At 34.3% G+C, this 14,923-nt stretch overlaps 1 protein-coding gene across 11 annotated transcripts in view; it reads left to right on the top strand.

Moving 5' to 3' along the window:
• Positions 1-14,923, top strand: part of dtnbb (dystrobrevin, beta b) — a 138,930-nt gene that overhangs the window by 43,545 nt on the left and 80,462 nt on the right. For 3 of the 11 annotated variants that reach the window (XM_051867492.1, XM_051867490.1, XM_051867496.1), the window contains 9 exons: positions 972-1,065; positions 1,316-1,401; positions 1,622-1,735; positions 4,015-4,111; positions 4,289-4,309; positions 7,219-7,378; positions 8,628-8,717; positions 8,800-8,853; positions 9,722-13,746. In XM_051867492.1, the coding sequence (XP_051723452.1) occupies positions 972-1,065; positions 1,316-1,401; positions 1,622-1,735; positions 4,015-4,111; positions 4,289-4,309; positions 7,219-7,378; positions 8,628-8,717; positions 8,800-8,853; positions 9,722-9,771 (766 nt within the window). In that variant the 3' untranslated portion in view covers positions 9,772-13,746. Of the gene's footprint in view, positions 1-971; positions 1,066-1,315; positions 1,402-1,621; positions 1,736-4,014; positions 4,112-4,288; positions 4,310-7,218; positions 7,379-8,627; positions 8,718-8,799; positions 8,854-9,576; positions 9,611-9,721; positions 13,747-14,923 lie in introns of those variants that run through there. The other 8 variants (XM_051867494.1, XM_051867498.1, XM_051867495.1 and 5 more) reach the window with 5 other exon arrangements.

Genomic DNA, 14,923 nt, shown 5'->3' on the forward strand with positions numbered 1-14,923 from the left:
TGGGACCACAGGGACTGACGCAGCAGGAAAGCTCCATGCAAGTCGTTTATTATCCTGTTGTATTATCAGACTAATATAATATTTGTGTTACATTTGATTGATGAATGTGGTGGGTGCATTTTGAAAAATGTGTGTGCGTGCGGGATCTTACTGCCAGAACATACGCATATTCACACATATACACACGTGATTCGCTCCTAATTGTAGAGCACTTAATGAGGAAGGAAAACATATGCTCCATCATCTGCTCCAGCCATATGCCAAACCCTATAACATACTGTAAGACCCAGACACACTGAGAGCCTATGCAACCTCTGTACGTCTGTGTTCTATATCCTTTCAGACAAACTTACAAAATGTGCTCAGATTTTACTAAAAATATTGTTTATATATTTATATCTATATTACATTTATATATTAGATAAATATTATATTATATCTTGACTTTGTGTATTATAAATGTATATAAAATTGCTGAAACACTTAAATATTTTCTCAAAATTATTTTTTTAAAAGGATTATATTATATTATTTTATTTTATTTAGTGCTGTCAAATCGATTAATCGCGGTTAATATCTTTAGCATCTAACATAAAATTTGTATGTGTGTGTATATATATATATATATATATATATTACAAACTTTTATGTTAGTGGTGATTTAATATGTAATCGCAATTAATCAATTTGACAGCACTAATTATATTATATTATATTATATTATATTATATTATATTATATTATATTATATTATATTATATTTAGTCCTGTCTAACGATTAATCTCGCATCCAAAATAAAAGTTTGTTTACATAATATATGTGTGTGTAACCTTTTCCTTATGGTCATCTGTCTCCTGTTGATTTCTGGAATTCACATCTTCCCTCATCTGTCTCATGCTTCACCACTCTCTTTGCCTCTCTTCTTCCTGCTGTATGTATTTCTTCTTATTCTCTCTATCTGTCTGGACAGTAGCACCCTTGAGAGTCCCAGCAGACTGGATGAAGAACATCGTCTTATCGCTCGATATGCTGCTCGTCTGGCGGCGGAGGCCAGCAACTCCACTGTGAGATTTAATTCACAAACACACTCAAATTACACCTCTCCATACATTACAAGGGTGAAAAAAGGGGTCTTGTTCATGAGGACACAATTGTTTTATTGTGTGGAATTTATTGAAAGTCAACAGCATGTTTAATTATAGGCCTATTCGTTTTAGTGTACATCTGGCTTTTATGCATCCATAACTTGATGTCTTCATTTAACGGCACCTTTTAATTAGTTTTGTGCTCTTCTCTAATGATTTTGTCTTTTAGCAATGCCCTCCAACTGATCTGAGTTTCAATTTTGATGCTAATAAGCAGCAGAGGCAGCTCATCGCAGAATTAGAGAACAAAAACAGGTGGGTTTTGCAGTCGTTCTTTACAGATCTCTAAATTCCTATAGTAAACTATACTTGTTTGTAACAATCATTAAATTCTCTTCAAACACCAAAGATAAATTAAAGTAACTCATTAAATATTCATATTTACTGTTCCATAAAATATTCATGATCATGAATTGAGAGCTTTAAATAGGTGGCATTGAAGTTAATTTTTGTTTTTTGTGCGATGTGTATGTAGGGAGATCCTGCAAGAAATCCAGCGCCTACGTCTAGAACATGAACAGGCTTCTCAACCCACCCCTGAGAAAGCCCAGCAGAACCCCACTCTACTGGCAGAGCTACGACTGCTACGGTACACAAACACAATTACACATACATGCACAACAAATAACAGAAAGGATATATACTGCCCGGGCAAAAAAAAAGTCGCTCTTTGGATTTAAATAGGCAAATGCTTAAGAGTCTATGGGTGGATCATTATTGCTGTGATTATTATGTTATATGTTTGGCAACAGTTCTTTTAACCCTAATTGATGGAGTGTGTAGCTTTTCATTTCTTAAACAACCATGTAGGAAGACACATCATGGCCATATTCCAGGATGACGATGTCAAGATTCACCAGGCTCAAATTGTGAAAAAATGGTTGGGAGAGAGCATGAAGAATCATTTTCATACATGAATAGGCACATATGTCATATATGCTGATAAATGTGGTGATGTTATTTCCATCAAGAGATGCATCAATTTTTTGTTAAAAAGATATTGACAATGCACTCTGTAAAGTCTCCTCCAGCACATCCCAAAGACTTGCAATGAATTTAAGGTGCCAATTCATGTGTGAAAATGATTCTTCATGTTCCCTCACAACCATTCTTTCACAATTTGAGCCTGATGAATCTTGACATTGTCATTCTGGAATATGGCCATGATGTGTCTTCCTACATGATTGTTTAAAGGGGACCTGTAATGCCCCTTTCCACAAGATGTAGCCTAATATAAGTCTCTGGTGTCCCCAGAATGTGTCTGTGAAGTTTCAGCTCAAAATACCCCACAGATCATTTATTATAGCTTGTCAAATTTGCCCCTATTTGGGTGTGAGCAAAAACACGCCGGTTTTGTGTGTGTCCCTTTAAATGCAAATGAGCTGCTGCTCCCGACCCCCTTTCCAGAAGAGGGCGGAGCTTTAACAGCTCGCGCTTCGGTTGCTCAACAACAACAAAGCTGGAGAATCTCACGCAGCCTCTACTACAACAAAGCAGCCCAACATGGCCTCACCCCCTTTGTTGTGTGTTTTGTCATTGTGTTGAACTGGTACACCTCTGTCGCTTGCGAAAACAAAATGGCGGTGCCATGGGTGGAAACAAAGTTACTGGATTGTCCTTTTTCATGTTTTCTGGGTTGGTAGATGCACAGGATGGGCCTGATTATAGCACTTAAACATTAAAAACATCAGATTTTCATGAAACATCCCCTTTAAGAAATGAAAAGGTGCACACTCCATGAATTACGGTTAAAAGAACTGTTCCCAAACATATAACATGCTAGAAACATAAGAATCACAGCAAAAATGATCCAGTCATAGACTCTTAAGCTTGTGCCTATTTATAACTTTTTTTGGCCTGGCAGTGTAGTATTAATCAGAGTTAATCAGTTAACCAGAGCATTTCAGAACATTGTTAGGAACAAAACAGATTTTAAACGGACTAGTTGGGATTTCACTCCCTTTTAAAGTCATTTAAACTGAGTACCTTTTATGGGCACCAGAGGGCATGTAGGAGCCAAATTCATTTTCTTAATAATGTTAGTCTCAGGAGATGAGTGAATGAGCACATTTCCATTATGTGCCGATTTTGCCCTCTTTGTTTTGGTTTCATGGAGATTTAGCCACATTATGTGCATTTCTGAGCAGATTTAAAGACTAAAAAAGGGTCATATTATACACTTTTGTCACATTGTTGATGTTAAAGGGATAGTTTACCCAAAAATGAAAGTTCTGTCATCATTTACTCACCCTCATGTTGACCCAAACCTATATGTGTTTCTTTTTTCTCTTGAACACAAAAGAAGATATTTTGAAGAATGTCGGTAATCAAACAGTTGACGGTAGCCAAAATTATGATGGAAGTCAGTGGCAACCGTCAACTGTCTGATTACCAACATTCTTCAAAATATCTTCTTTTGTGTTCAACTGAAGAAGAAACACATATAGGTTTGGGGCAACATGAGGGTGAGTAAGTAATGACAAAATTTTCATTTTTGGGTGAACTATCCCTTTAATAAAGGTTTTGTAATTTAGTTTTACATGACCATTTTCCACTGTCTTTTTGAGCTTTAAAGGCTACTTCACCTTTAAGAACAGTATATGCAAATATCCTCTGTACTCATGGTTTTGGAGTCAATACCATCTTTCGTGAGCCATTTTCCCCCACTTAGTTTTCATTGATTGTATGAGTAGGTTGTGGAGGGACATTTGCTTTATGAACATAGTACAAGAAGCTTTTCATTTCAAAAGAGCAAAGAAAATCCTGTTTTCCATCATATCTGCCCTTTAAGTTATATATTTGGCAGTCATTGAATTTTATGATTCACATGGTGACTCATTTATTCATTTTGTTTGTCATTTTGTTCAGGCACAGAAAAGACGAGTTGGAGAGGCGCATGTCGGCCCTGCAGGAGAGCAGGAGAGAACTCATGGTCCAGCTGGAAGGTCTCATGAGGCTGCTGAAGGTATGAAACTTGTTGGACAAAAATTAGGTTCTTCATTTCCCATGGCATGTATGGAAACAACATCATTTATTTTCTCATTCTATACTCACTTTTTTTCTCTCCACCTCTTTCTCTACCACCTCTGTCTCTGGCGTGTCTGCTTTCACTCACTGTCATCTCTCATCTTCTGGCTGACAGGATGAAGAGCAGAAACAGGCAGTAAGTGTTCCTTTAATACAGCTCAAAAATTCTGGAGTAAACACACTGGGTCACAGCTGCAAAAGTTTGAGCTAACATATGTATTGTGTATGGCAAAACACGGACAGTTTCATTAAGTTGACAGGTAGAAGATTAATAGGGTGCACAATGCTGAAAACGGAGAGGATCACTGACAAAAAGAAAATGTCCTGTCATCATTTACTCAGCATAATTTTTTTTTTCTTCCATGGAACACAAAAGGAGATATTAGGCAGAATGTTCAGGCTGCTCTTTTCTATACAATGACAGTGAATAGGATTTTTTTTTTTTTCATGCTCCAGAAAGAATGAAAATATAACAAAAATACTATGAAATTAGTCTGTATGAATCTTTGTATATGATGTTTGATTGTATTACATTCATATTACATTCTACAATCTTGTAATCTTGTAATGTAATCTTTAGCAAATCTCAATCGATGTATGGTTTGTTATGATAGGATAATATTTGGCTGAGATACAACTATTTGAAAATCTGGAATCTGAGGGTGCAAAAAAATTAAAATATTGAGAAAATCGCCTCTAAAGTTGTCCAGATGAAGTCCTTAGCAATGCATATCCACTATCCATATATTTATGGTAGGAAATTTACAAAATATTTTCATGGAACATGATCTTTACTTAATATCCTAATGATTTTTGGCATAAAAGAAAAATGGATCATTTTGACCCATACAATGTATTGTTGGCTATTGCTACAAATATACCCATGTGACTTATGACTGGTTTTGTGGTCCAGGGTCACATATTATATTATATTATATTATATTATATTATATTATATTATATTATATTATATTATATCACACTACCAGTCAAAAGTTTGGAAACATTACTATTTTTAATGTTTTTGAACGAAGTCTCTTATGCTCATTAAGGCTGCATTTATTTCATAATAAATACAGAAAAAACAATAATATTGTGAAATATTATTACAATTTAAAATTATGGTTTTCTATTTTAATAATATTTTTTTGGAATCTGTGATACTTTTTTCAGGATTCATTGATGAATAAAAGGTTAAAAAGAACAGCATTTATTCAAAATATAAATCTTTTCTAACAATATAAATCTTTACTATAACTTTTTATCATTTTAACACATCCGTGCTGAATAAAAGTATTCATTTTTAAAAAAAATAAATAAATAAAGAAAAAAAATTACTGACCCCAAACTTTTGAACAGTAGTGTATATTGTTACAAAAGATTTCTATTTTAAATAAATGCTGATATTTTTTAACTTTTTATTCATCAAAGAATCCTGAAAAAGTATCACAGGTTATAAAATAATATTAAGCAGCACAACTGTTTCCTACATTGATAATAAATCAGCATATTACAATGATTTCTGAAGGATCATGTGACACTGAAGACTGGAGTAATGATGCTGACAATTCAGCTTTGCATCACTGAAATAAATTATATTTTAAAGTATATTAAAATAGAAAACCATAATTTTAAATTGTAATAATATTTCACAATATTATTGCTTTTTCTGAATTTATTATGAAATAAATGCAGCCTTAATGAGCATAAGAGACTTCGTTCAAAAACATTAAAAATAGTAATGTTTCCAAACTTTTGACTGGTATATTATATTATATTATATTATTGACTTTGTGTAAAATAAATGTATATAAAATTGCTGAAATTAACACTTACAGAATATTTACTAAAAGAAAATCACTACAAAGAATTATGTAAATTTGTAATTTTGTAATGTAATCTTTAAAAAAGTTCTCAAAATCAATATGCATATTTAATACTATACATTTTAATTCCGTGATGCCTATATTAATGGATTTTAATTGTGCTTTTTATTTTACATTTATTTAGACAAAATAGTATAGAATTTTATTTTAGGGTTCAGTTCTCACTTTAGCATGCATATTACTAGTTGTGTATTAGTATTCATAAAGCACATATTAATGTCTTATTCTGCACAAACATATTCTACATCCCATAATCCTACCCAATGCCTAAATTTAAACGCTACAAAAACTACCTTACTAACTATTAATAAGCAGTAAATTAAGAGTTTATTGAGGCAAAAGTTGTAGTTAATAGTGAATACATGTTCCCTATACTGAAGTGTTACCAAAATTTTAATATCAGACATTCAGCAGTCTTTGGCTATAATGAAAATAATTATCAGCCAGAATTTTAATAGCGGTGCTTTCATACTCTTTTTGTCTTTTTTGGCATGTCAGTCTATCGTGTTCCACAAAACAGAGTAAATCATATAGGTTTGACAAAATGAGTAAATGATGACAGAATTGTTATTTCTTTATCTCTGTTCAATACTTTACAAGTACAAAATGATTGATAAGTGAAAGTCGCCTAATGAGAATAAAGCATGAGACTATCTCTCTGGGCGATCTCTATCACGTCTGCTCCTCATAACGAGGACATGAAGCTCCCATTTCCAGTCAAGTGCCGCTGCTTTGTTCCTGTGACCCAGGGAGGGACCACGAGCCGCATGTCTCCCTGCCAAATATCAGAGACCTGCTCTCCTTTCATCAAGGCTAAGCACCTCACGTCTAATGTGACTGCAGTCTGGCCAGCCATCTGCTGCCTGGCAGTGGGCCACAGGCCTTGGGCTCAGCATCAATCTGTGGGACAGTGTGGCCCTTTTCTACCAGCCTTTTGCTCCTCTAATGGCTCTTGCATGCTGCTCAGTGAGCTCTCAGGCCGAAGATGCATGGAGAATGCACTACATGGAGACAACCTAAAGAAATAGATCAGATATCTATAGCCACGTCTGCAAGTAGTAGCTTTTTGTGAGTGTTTCTTGGGGAGCGAGGGATCAGTGGAGGTTCAGGTTGTTACATTGTAATTTTTGCATTCTCCTCCCTCACTCCCCTCCAACAGTCTCAGACGGGGAGTTCGCCCCACTCATCACCCAGCCACAGTGCCAGTTGCACCATGCCTATGCCCATCCGCTCCACCTCGGCCGGCTCAACCCCCACACACACACCGCAGGACTGCCTGGCAGGGGTCGGAGATGACGTGCTGGATGCCTTCTCTCAGGGTGAGGAGTCTGAAGCTTTCCATTGACATCATCATCCACACAAAAGGAGACGTTTTGAGGATGTTCAGATGTTTAGAAATTATTTATTGGAATGTCCAAGCTTATCTTTCACATGCAATTAAAGTAGATGCATACTTGGACTTTCAATCTTTAAGAAGGACAAAATTTATCATAAAAGTAGTCAACTAATAATGCAACTATTATTGTGTATATTTCAAGTCTTCTAATGCCAAATGATAGCTCAGAGTGAGGAATAGACTGAAATATAATCGCTAAATTAATTTTGGGTTGAAAAGTTCCTTTAAAGGGATAGTTCACCCAAAAATGAAAATTCTGTCATTAATTACCCCCCCTCATGTTGTTCCAAACCGGTAAGACTTAAGTTCATCTTCAGAACACAAATGAAGATATTTTTGATGAAATCTGAGAGCTTTCGGTCCCTCCATCGACAGCTACACAACTGACACTTTGACGCTTGAAAAAGTTCATGAAGAGATTGTAAAACTAATTCATATGTATTGAGCGGTTTAGTCCAAATTTTCTGAAGAGACTCGTTCTCTTTTCTCCTGTTACGCAAAACGTTTGAGCTTCTGTTTATGTTTGCTGATCAATGTTTATATGTGAATAAAAGCCTAAATTCTGTTCATCATATAAAGCGATCGAGTCTCTTCAGAAAAAAATTTGGACTAAACCGCTCAATTCATATGGATTCGTTTTATGATCTCTTTATGAACTTTTTGAAGCGTCAAAGTATCAGTTGCGTAGCTGTCTATGGAGGGATATGTAGCACGTTTGAGCTTCCGCAAGAACCAATGAGGTTCATTCTCGTGTTACGCATCATGTTTGAGCTTCAGCAAGAAGGTTCATTCAGGTTCGGTTGAGCTTCTGTTTATGTTTGCTTATCAATGTTTATATGCGAATAAAAGCCTAAATTCAATCTGTTCATCATATAAAGCGATCGAGTCTCTTCAGAAATTTTGGACTAATCCGCTCAATTCATATGAATTAGTTTTATGATCTCTTTATGAACTTTTTGAAGCGTCAAAGTGTCAGTTGTGTAGCTGTTTATGGAGGGACAGAAATCACTCAGATTTCATCAAAAAGATCTTCGTTTGCATTCCAAAGATGAACGAAGGTCTTACGGGTTTGGAACGACATCAAGGCAATTAATGACAGAATTTTCATTTTTGGGTGAACTATCTCTTTAAGCTCTGGATATTGTGATCTGAAACAATCTTCTTTTATCCAGGTGTACCAAGAAATCTCCGTAATGATCTTTTGGTGGCAGCAGACTCGATCACAAACACTATGTCGTCACTAGTGAAAGAACTTCACTCAGGTAATCATGTAAAATTGCTTCTGTCCTCTAAGTACCTACTTCATGATTTCAGTGGTAACTGTAATGTTTGTAAATCTCACAGTGGATGACGGTCTGGAGGATGAAGAGGAGAACATGCGAAATGGAAGGGAGAAGGGTGAGTCCCGACAGCCTTGTTTGCCATTTTACCCTTATTCCTTTACTCATGTTCTCTTAGAATAACAACTGATAATATAATTATTAAAACAGTAAGTCCATTTGTCTTTCATAATCATAAGCTACCAAGCTATTATTCATAGGGATGCACGATATATGGGTAACATATCAGTTATTGACCTATATTGGAGTTTTTTTTTCTTTAATTAATTTTTCTCTCACACATTTTTTTTTTTTCAATTTTGCATAGCAATCAAAAGTTTGGGGTTTAGTAAGATTTTTAAGTTTTTTTTAAAGAAATTAATACTTTTATTCAGCAAGGACACATTAAATTGATCAAAAGTGACAGTAAAGACATTTATAATGTTACAAAAGATTTCTATTTCAAATAAATGCTGTTCATTTGACCTTTTTATTCATCAAAGAATCCTGAAAAATAGATGTATCACGGTTTTACAGCAGTTTTCAACCGTGATAATATTGATAAATGTTTCATATTATATTATACTGTATATTTTTGTATTATAGACAAAATCATAAACATAGTTTAAATCTTAATTATCGCCATAAAGTGAAAACATTTACTGTCTTATCAGAATTGTAATATCGGTGCATCCCTAATTATTTAAAGGGATTATACGTCCACAATTTCTAGCCTACAGAATGCAGTCATTAGTTGTCATTAGTTTCTCGGTTTGATTAAGGCCTCTTTTCTTTCTTCTAGCTGAGTCAGAGTAAAAGAATATAGAATATTTCATGTAAGTATAAATGAGAACATTGACTAGTCCTGCCCTGAATGCCAAAGTTTAATGTGCAGTGTACTGTGGCGCCATCATGACCCCCTAACCTTAAATTTGTGTTTTGTCCAGTGTCATCGCTGAAGCATTCTGGGAAAAGGCAATCCACCCCTTCATTCTAAGCCCCAGGAAAGAACCAACGACATCAAATCTTCCCTGGCATTCGCACAAATGCATGCTCTTCCCCAACTGGGTTTCACTATGTGAAACAAACTCTTCATCACATCTTGCACAGAGCAAGTTGTATTTATTAGGAAGTATATAAATATATATATATAAATATAAATATAGCTCTATGTCTATCTGTATAAACCCTTTGTTATCATGTTACCCATGAGAATGGCTTGTTTGTGCTTTCTTAAAAAACCTTTATGAATTTGTGATTATTACTCTCTGAAACGAACGCACTGTGCATCTTCATGACGTCACTCAAATCGATCTAAGCTGTAGCTTTTTTTCCAGATGTTCCTCACAGGAAGCTTTTTTGTATAACTAGTGATGATTTTTGTGTTTTATTGCATGGAGTGGCTCTGCTGGATTGGTGGAGAGGGCTCGTATTTGCTCTGCATGTGACATTTATGCCTGCTCCGTCGCTCCTGATCATCAGACTGCTGCTTCTGCATCATACGCATTAGAACCACCATATATCAGGGACGTCTCGTAGAGCTCGCCGTTTGTCTGGGATATCTGCTACTGTGTTAAGTTTAGCCCGTCGTTATGGCTGTTGTTTTAGCACTTCAGTATTGCCTCTTAGTTTAGAGTATCGCATTTGTGTCTCTCCGTATTCCTGGAGAGCATAAAGGGACTTTAATGGAATGCGGATAGATTCCGTATATCCATAAACCAGCTTAGCCAGCCATCTTTGAGTGCACACGTCTCTCTGTAAAAGTTACTTCAAAAGCTTTATTGAGTTCAGTTGTTGTGTATATTTGTGTGAAATACATGAATCAAGTGCTCAGGGACTGTTGAGAGAGGAACACGGTAGCAATGCTTGTGAACAAATTGGTGGAATTTACTTTGACCCCCCGAAGGTCAAATGTCAAAGATTAGCACAGGTCATAAAAACTTTATGGAATGGCTGAGGAGGAACGGTATTGTATGGAAACCCATTTCTGCCACACAAGACAAAAATGCTTTGCTAAATCATAATTATGAGATAAAAAGTCAAAATTATGAGATACTAAGTCATAATTATAACATAAAAACAAAATTATGATATAAGAGTCAAAAGTTTGACATAAAAGCCGAAATTATGACATAAGTCGAAATTATGAGATAATTTCCTAATTGTGAGATAAGAGGTCGAAATAATGAGATAAATTTAAAAAAAATCATAATTATAACAAAAACAAAATTATGATAAAAGAGTCAAAAGTTTGACATAAAAGCCGAAATTATGACATAAGTCGAAATTATGAGATAATTTCCTAATTGTGGGATAAGAGGTCAAAATAATGAGATAAATTAAAAAAAATCATAATTATAACAAAAACAAAATTATGATAAAAGAGTCAAAAGTTTGACATAAAAGCTGTAATTATGACATAAAGACGAAAGTATGAGATAAAAAGTCATAATTACACAATTTAAAAAAATCAGAATTATGACAAAAACAAAATTATGATAAGAGTCACAAGCTTGACAATAAATCTGAAATTGACATAAGTCATAATTATAAGATAAAAAGTCAAAATTGAGGTAGTCCTAATTATGACAAAAAGTTGAAATTATGAGATAAAAAGTCATAATTACGCAATTAAATTCAGAATAATAACAAAAACACAATTATGACATAAAAGTCAAAATCTTGACATAAAAGCCAAAATTATGACCCGTCATAATTATAAGATACAAATTCAAATTTGAGATAGTCCTAATAATGACAAAAAGTCGAAATTATGAGATAAAAACTCATAATTACGCAATTAAAAAAGTCATGATTGTAACATAAAAACAAGATTATGATATAAAATAGGCAAAAGTTTGACATAAAAGCCAAAATTGTGACAAAGTCATAGTTATAAGATAAAAAGTAAAAATTATGACAGTCAAAATTCCAAAAAGTAATAATTATAGTCACAATTATGAGATAATTGAAACTATAACATATGTACGACATAAAACGTCCTAATTATGACATGTAAAAATTGACATTTATAATATAATTTATAAATTTACAAAATAAAAGTCAAAATTATGACTTTTTTGTCATAATTGATAAAAAGTCAATTATTATATAGAAAGTCATGATTTGTATGTCATGATTTGGACTTTTTATCTAATATTTATGATTTGGTATGCCATAATTTCCACATTTTATGTCATAATTATGATTTACCAAAGTAGGATTTCCATAGTGTTGCACTTCGGACGTGGAAACGCAGCGATAAGAGGACATGCGTAGAGTCTAAAGCTTTATTGTCGTGAGGAAGACAGTTTGACTTACTGTACTTGAATCGGAAGGAATTCAGGTTCAATAATTACATTTATCTAATTATTATACGTATGTGATTTTATTATACTCGTGATTTGTTCTTTGTTAGGTTGGTTTCAAATAAGAAATAATAATTACCATTATTTAAAAAAAAACAAACATTTTGTTTATGACTGCTAACATTTGAATGTTAAATTAGATAAATCCATGGAGCAACAGTTTGAAGTGAGTTTTGGTGTAGAATATTAAGATTCTTTGACATTTATGAGGGTCAGTAGGTGTAATGATTCATTCACTGTTTAATACTTTTTTAAAATGCTTGTAATTCTGCATAAGGAGGTCTTTTGAATGGCTACAATATGAACAGTGAGGTCTCATGCAATGTTTTACACTGGAAAACAAAGTGTCGCTTCTGTTATAGTGGGTGAAATCTTATATATTTGCTTTTCAAATCAATTTTTACATGACCATAATGCTTGTTCTGTGTTTCAATGAAAGGAATATAAAATGTAGTTGGGAATTTACTGTCATTGTTTTAAATTTACAAGAAACAATACAGCTTCGTACGAAATACTCACAGATGGCAAGTTTGAAAGTTCGGTTATGTTCCAACATTTGCTACAAATATGAATGCAATCTTCTGATGTAGGTGTGTGCCTAGATGTACTGTATAAAGTGCTGTATAAAATAAAAATCTGCACATGTGCAAGTCAGCCCTTAGATAGGAGTTTTAGTATGTGACTTAGTCGGAATGCAGTCTTTATTTACCTGTGATCTTTGGGGAAAAAAAATATTGTTCTGCCTTTAAAAGTTGTGCCAAACTGTTTGCCAACCTGTAGTGTGTCCTTTAGGTCTTTGTTCTGTGTATTTGTGTGTGTTAAACCACAATTTATTGATTATGAATTTACTGAAGCAGTCCACAGAGAGGGTAACTAATAACGGGGTGCCTTAAATGGTTGAAATACAATACAGTTTAAGAGGAAGGAACCCTGCTTGAAATCAATTTCAAGCATCATTGCGGATTTATACGTTACAGATGGGCCTCCAAAAGAGGACCTCCTATGTTATCAAAGTTGGATGAAACAATATTTCAAAAACTAAATCTGCACCGTCAGGTTTTATTTTCTTCAGCAACTCGTGATTTTATTGTTTTTAAAACCAAAACTGTCAGTTGAAGCTACAAACACTGTTTAATTAATTCATCTGAGGGTTTTGCTGCTGTATACAATCATTTATTGCAATGGTTTACGTCCATATTTATGTTTACGTCACCCCAATGTCTTTTTGTAAACTATTAAAGGGTAAAATATATGAACAAACTTCAAATGATAATGAATGTGTGTGTGTGTGTGTCTACAGAAAAATATTGAGAGTTATTCGGTATATCAGCTCCATTAGGATTGAGTTCAGACCTGTTGTCAAAGGGACCACACATACAAATTGAATGTGAATTTAAGCAGCGGTCCTGATTGAATTACAAAATTAGCGTATGAGTTATTTATGTTGCGAACAACCATGAAAATTGTACCTTTCCCGACTTCTTACTCTCATGTCATTCCATGTCCATATGACTTTCTTTTTTCAGTGCAGCACAAAAGTAAAAATGAGGCAGAATACCTTCTATTGTATGCAAAAAAGGTGCAATTAAAGCAGTTTTCTGTGAGATTTCGTTTTATCGATGTTTACCTAAAATGAGGTTGTCCTGAAAATCACTTATAAATCACTTTTAAGTTAAGTCTGTGCACATGGCGGCCATCTTTGTAGCACCCTCGGGCAGCTATTTCCAGTTATGCAAGTACAGCTGCTACAGATTGTTTCTTTAGTTCAATCATGCTAAACCAAATTTTTCCAGACCTATTTGTTTAGCCCCGTTCCAGCTAATGTGTAAATCAAAAATGTGACTGGCTCTTTTCATGTTAAGCCTATAATGGGCATTATGGTTTCCTGTTAATTATTACAGGCCTACACTGAGAAAAATTAGTGTGGAATCAATTTTCACTCAGAAATTGCTAGTAAATTTCACAAATAATTACAAAGGAACAGCAAGTAACACATTGATTTAATGAAAGACTTAGGGTATTTCCAACAATGATGTACTAAAAAAACAAAAGTTTTTCCTTTGCAGTTTTTCCCGTACAGACGACAACATTGTCAAAACAATCCCGTTCACACGGATCAGCAATAGAGTACCTCAGGGATGACGTGTTTTTGTAGGCAAAACCCGGAAGCGAGTTAGCATTTTAGGACATCCGGTTCCATTGCCCCGAAGTTAATGGGTTTTTGCTAAATCGCCTGAAAAAAGGTCTGTGGTTAACAAAGCCTCTAAATATTTTCACGTTTTGATCTATGACATAAAACACACCAGTTATAACCCGCTTGTGATTTTTTTTAAACCTTTATTGTGTCTTAAAAACGGCGGTTGCAAACAAATTGCTAAAAGGGACTACTTCCTTTGGCGTGAACTTTAGACATCATCATGACAAACAAGACATTTGGACAGCATTTCTCATGAAAAAGTGGACAAGTATTCATACACAGCGCAGATCATAATCTGTGAGCATGTTCTTAAATAAAGTTGTTTTCTAAATAAAGTTTGAGGAAGCTTGGTGGTGGTGACGTTGATCCGCGACCATGGTGTGCTGTAGTCCGTTTACAGCCTACTGTTAGCTTTTTATATCTGACGACTTTATTTAGGCTTCAAAATGTATAAATGTTGTGTTAACTTGTAAAGATTATCTTGATAGACAAAACGTGTAAGTGTCATAACCCTTTGTTAAACACAGAGCTTATTTTTTGCGATTTTCCAAAAGTCTAAGGGAAAAATGCATAGGATTTTGATC

This window comes from Ctenopharyngodon idella, chromosome 17 (genome assembly GCF_019924925.1).
Source record: "Ctenopharyngodon idella isolate HZGC_01 chromosome 17, HZGC01, whole genome shotgun sequence".
Taxonomy (NCBI): Eukaryota; Metazoa; Chordata; class Actinopteri; order Cypriniformes; family Xenocyprididae; genus Ctenopharyngodon; species Ctenopharyngodon idella.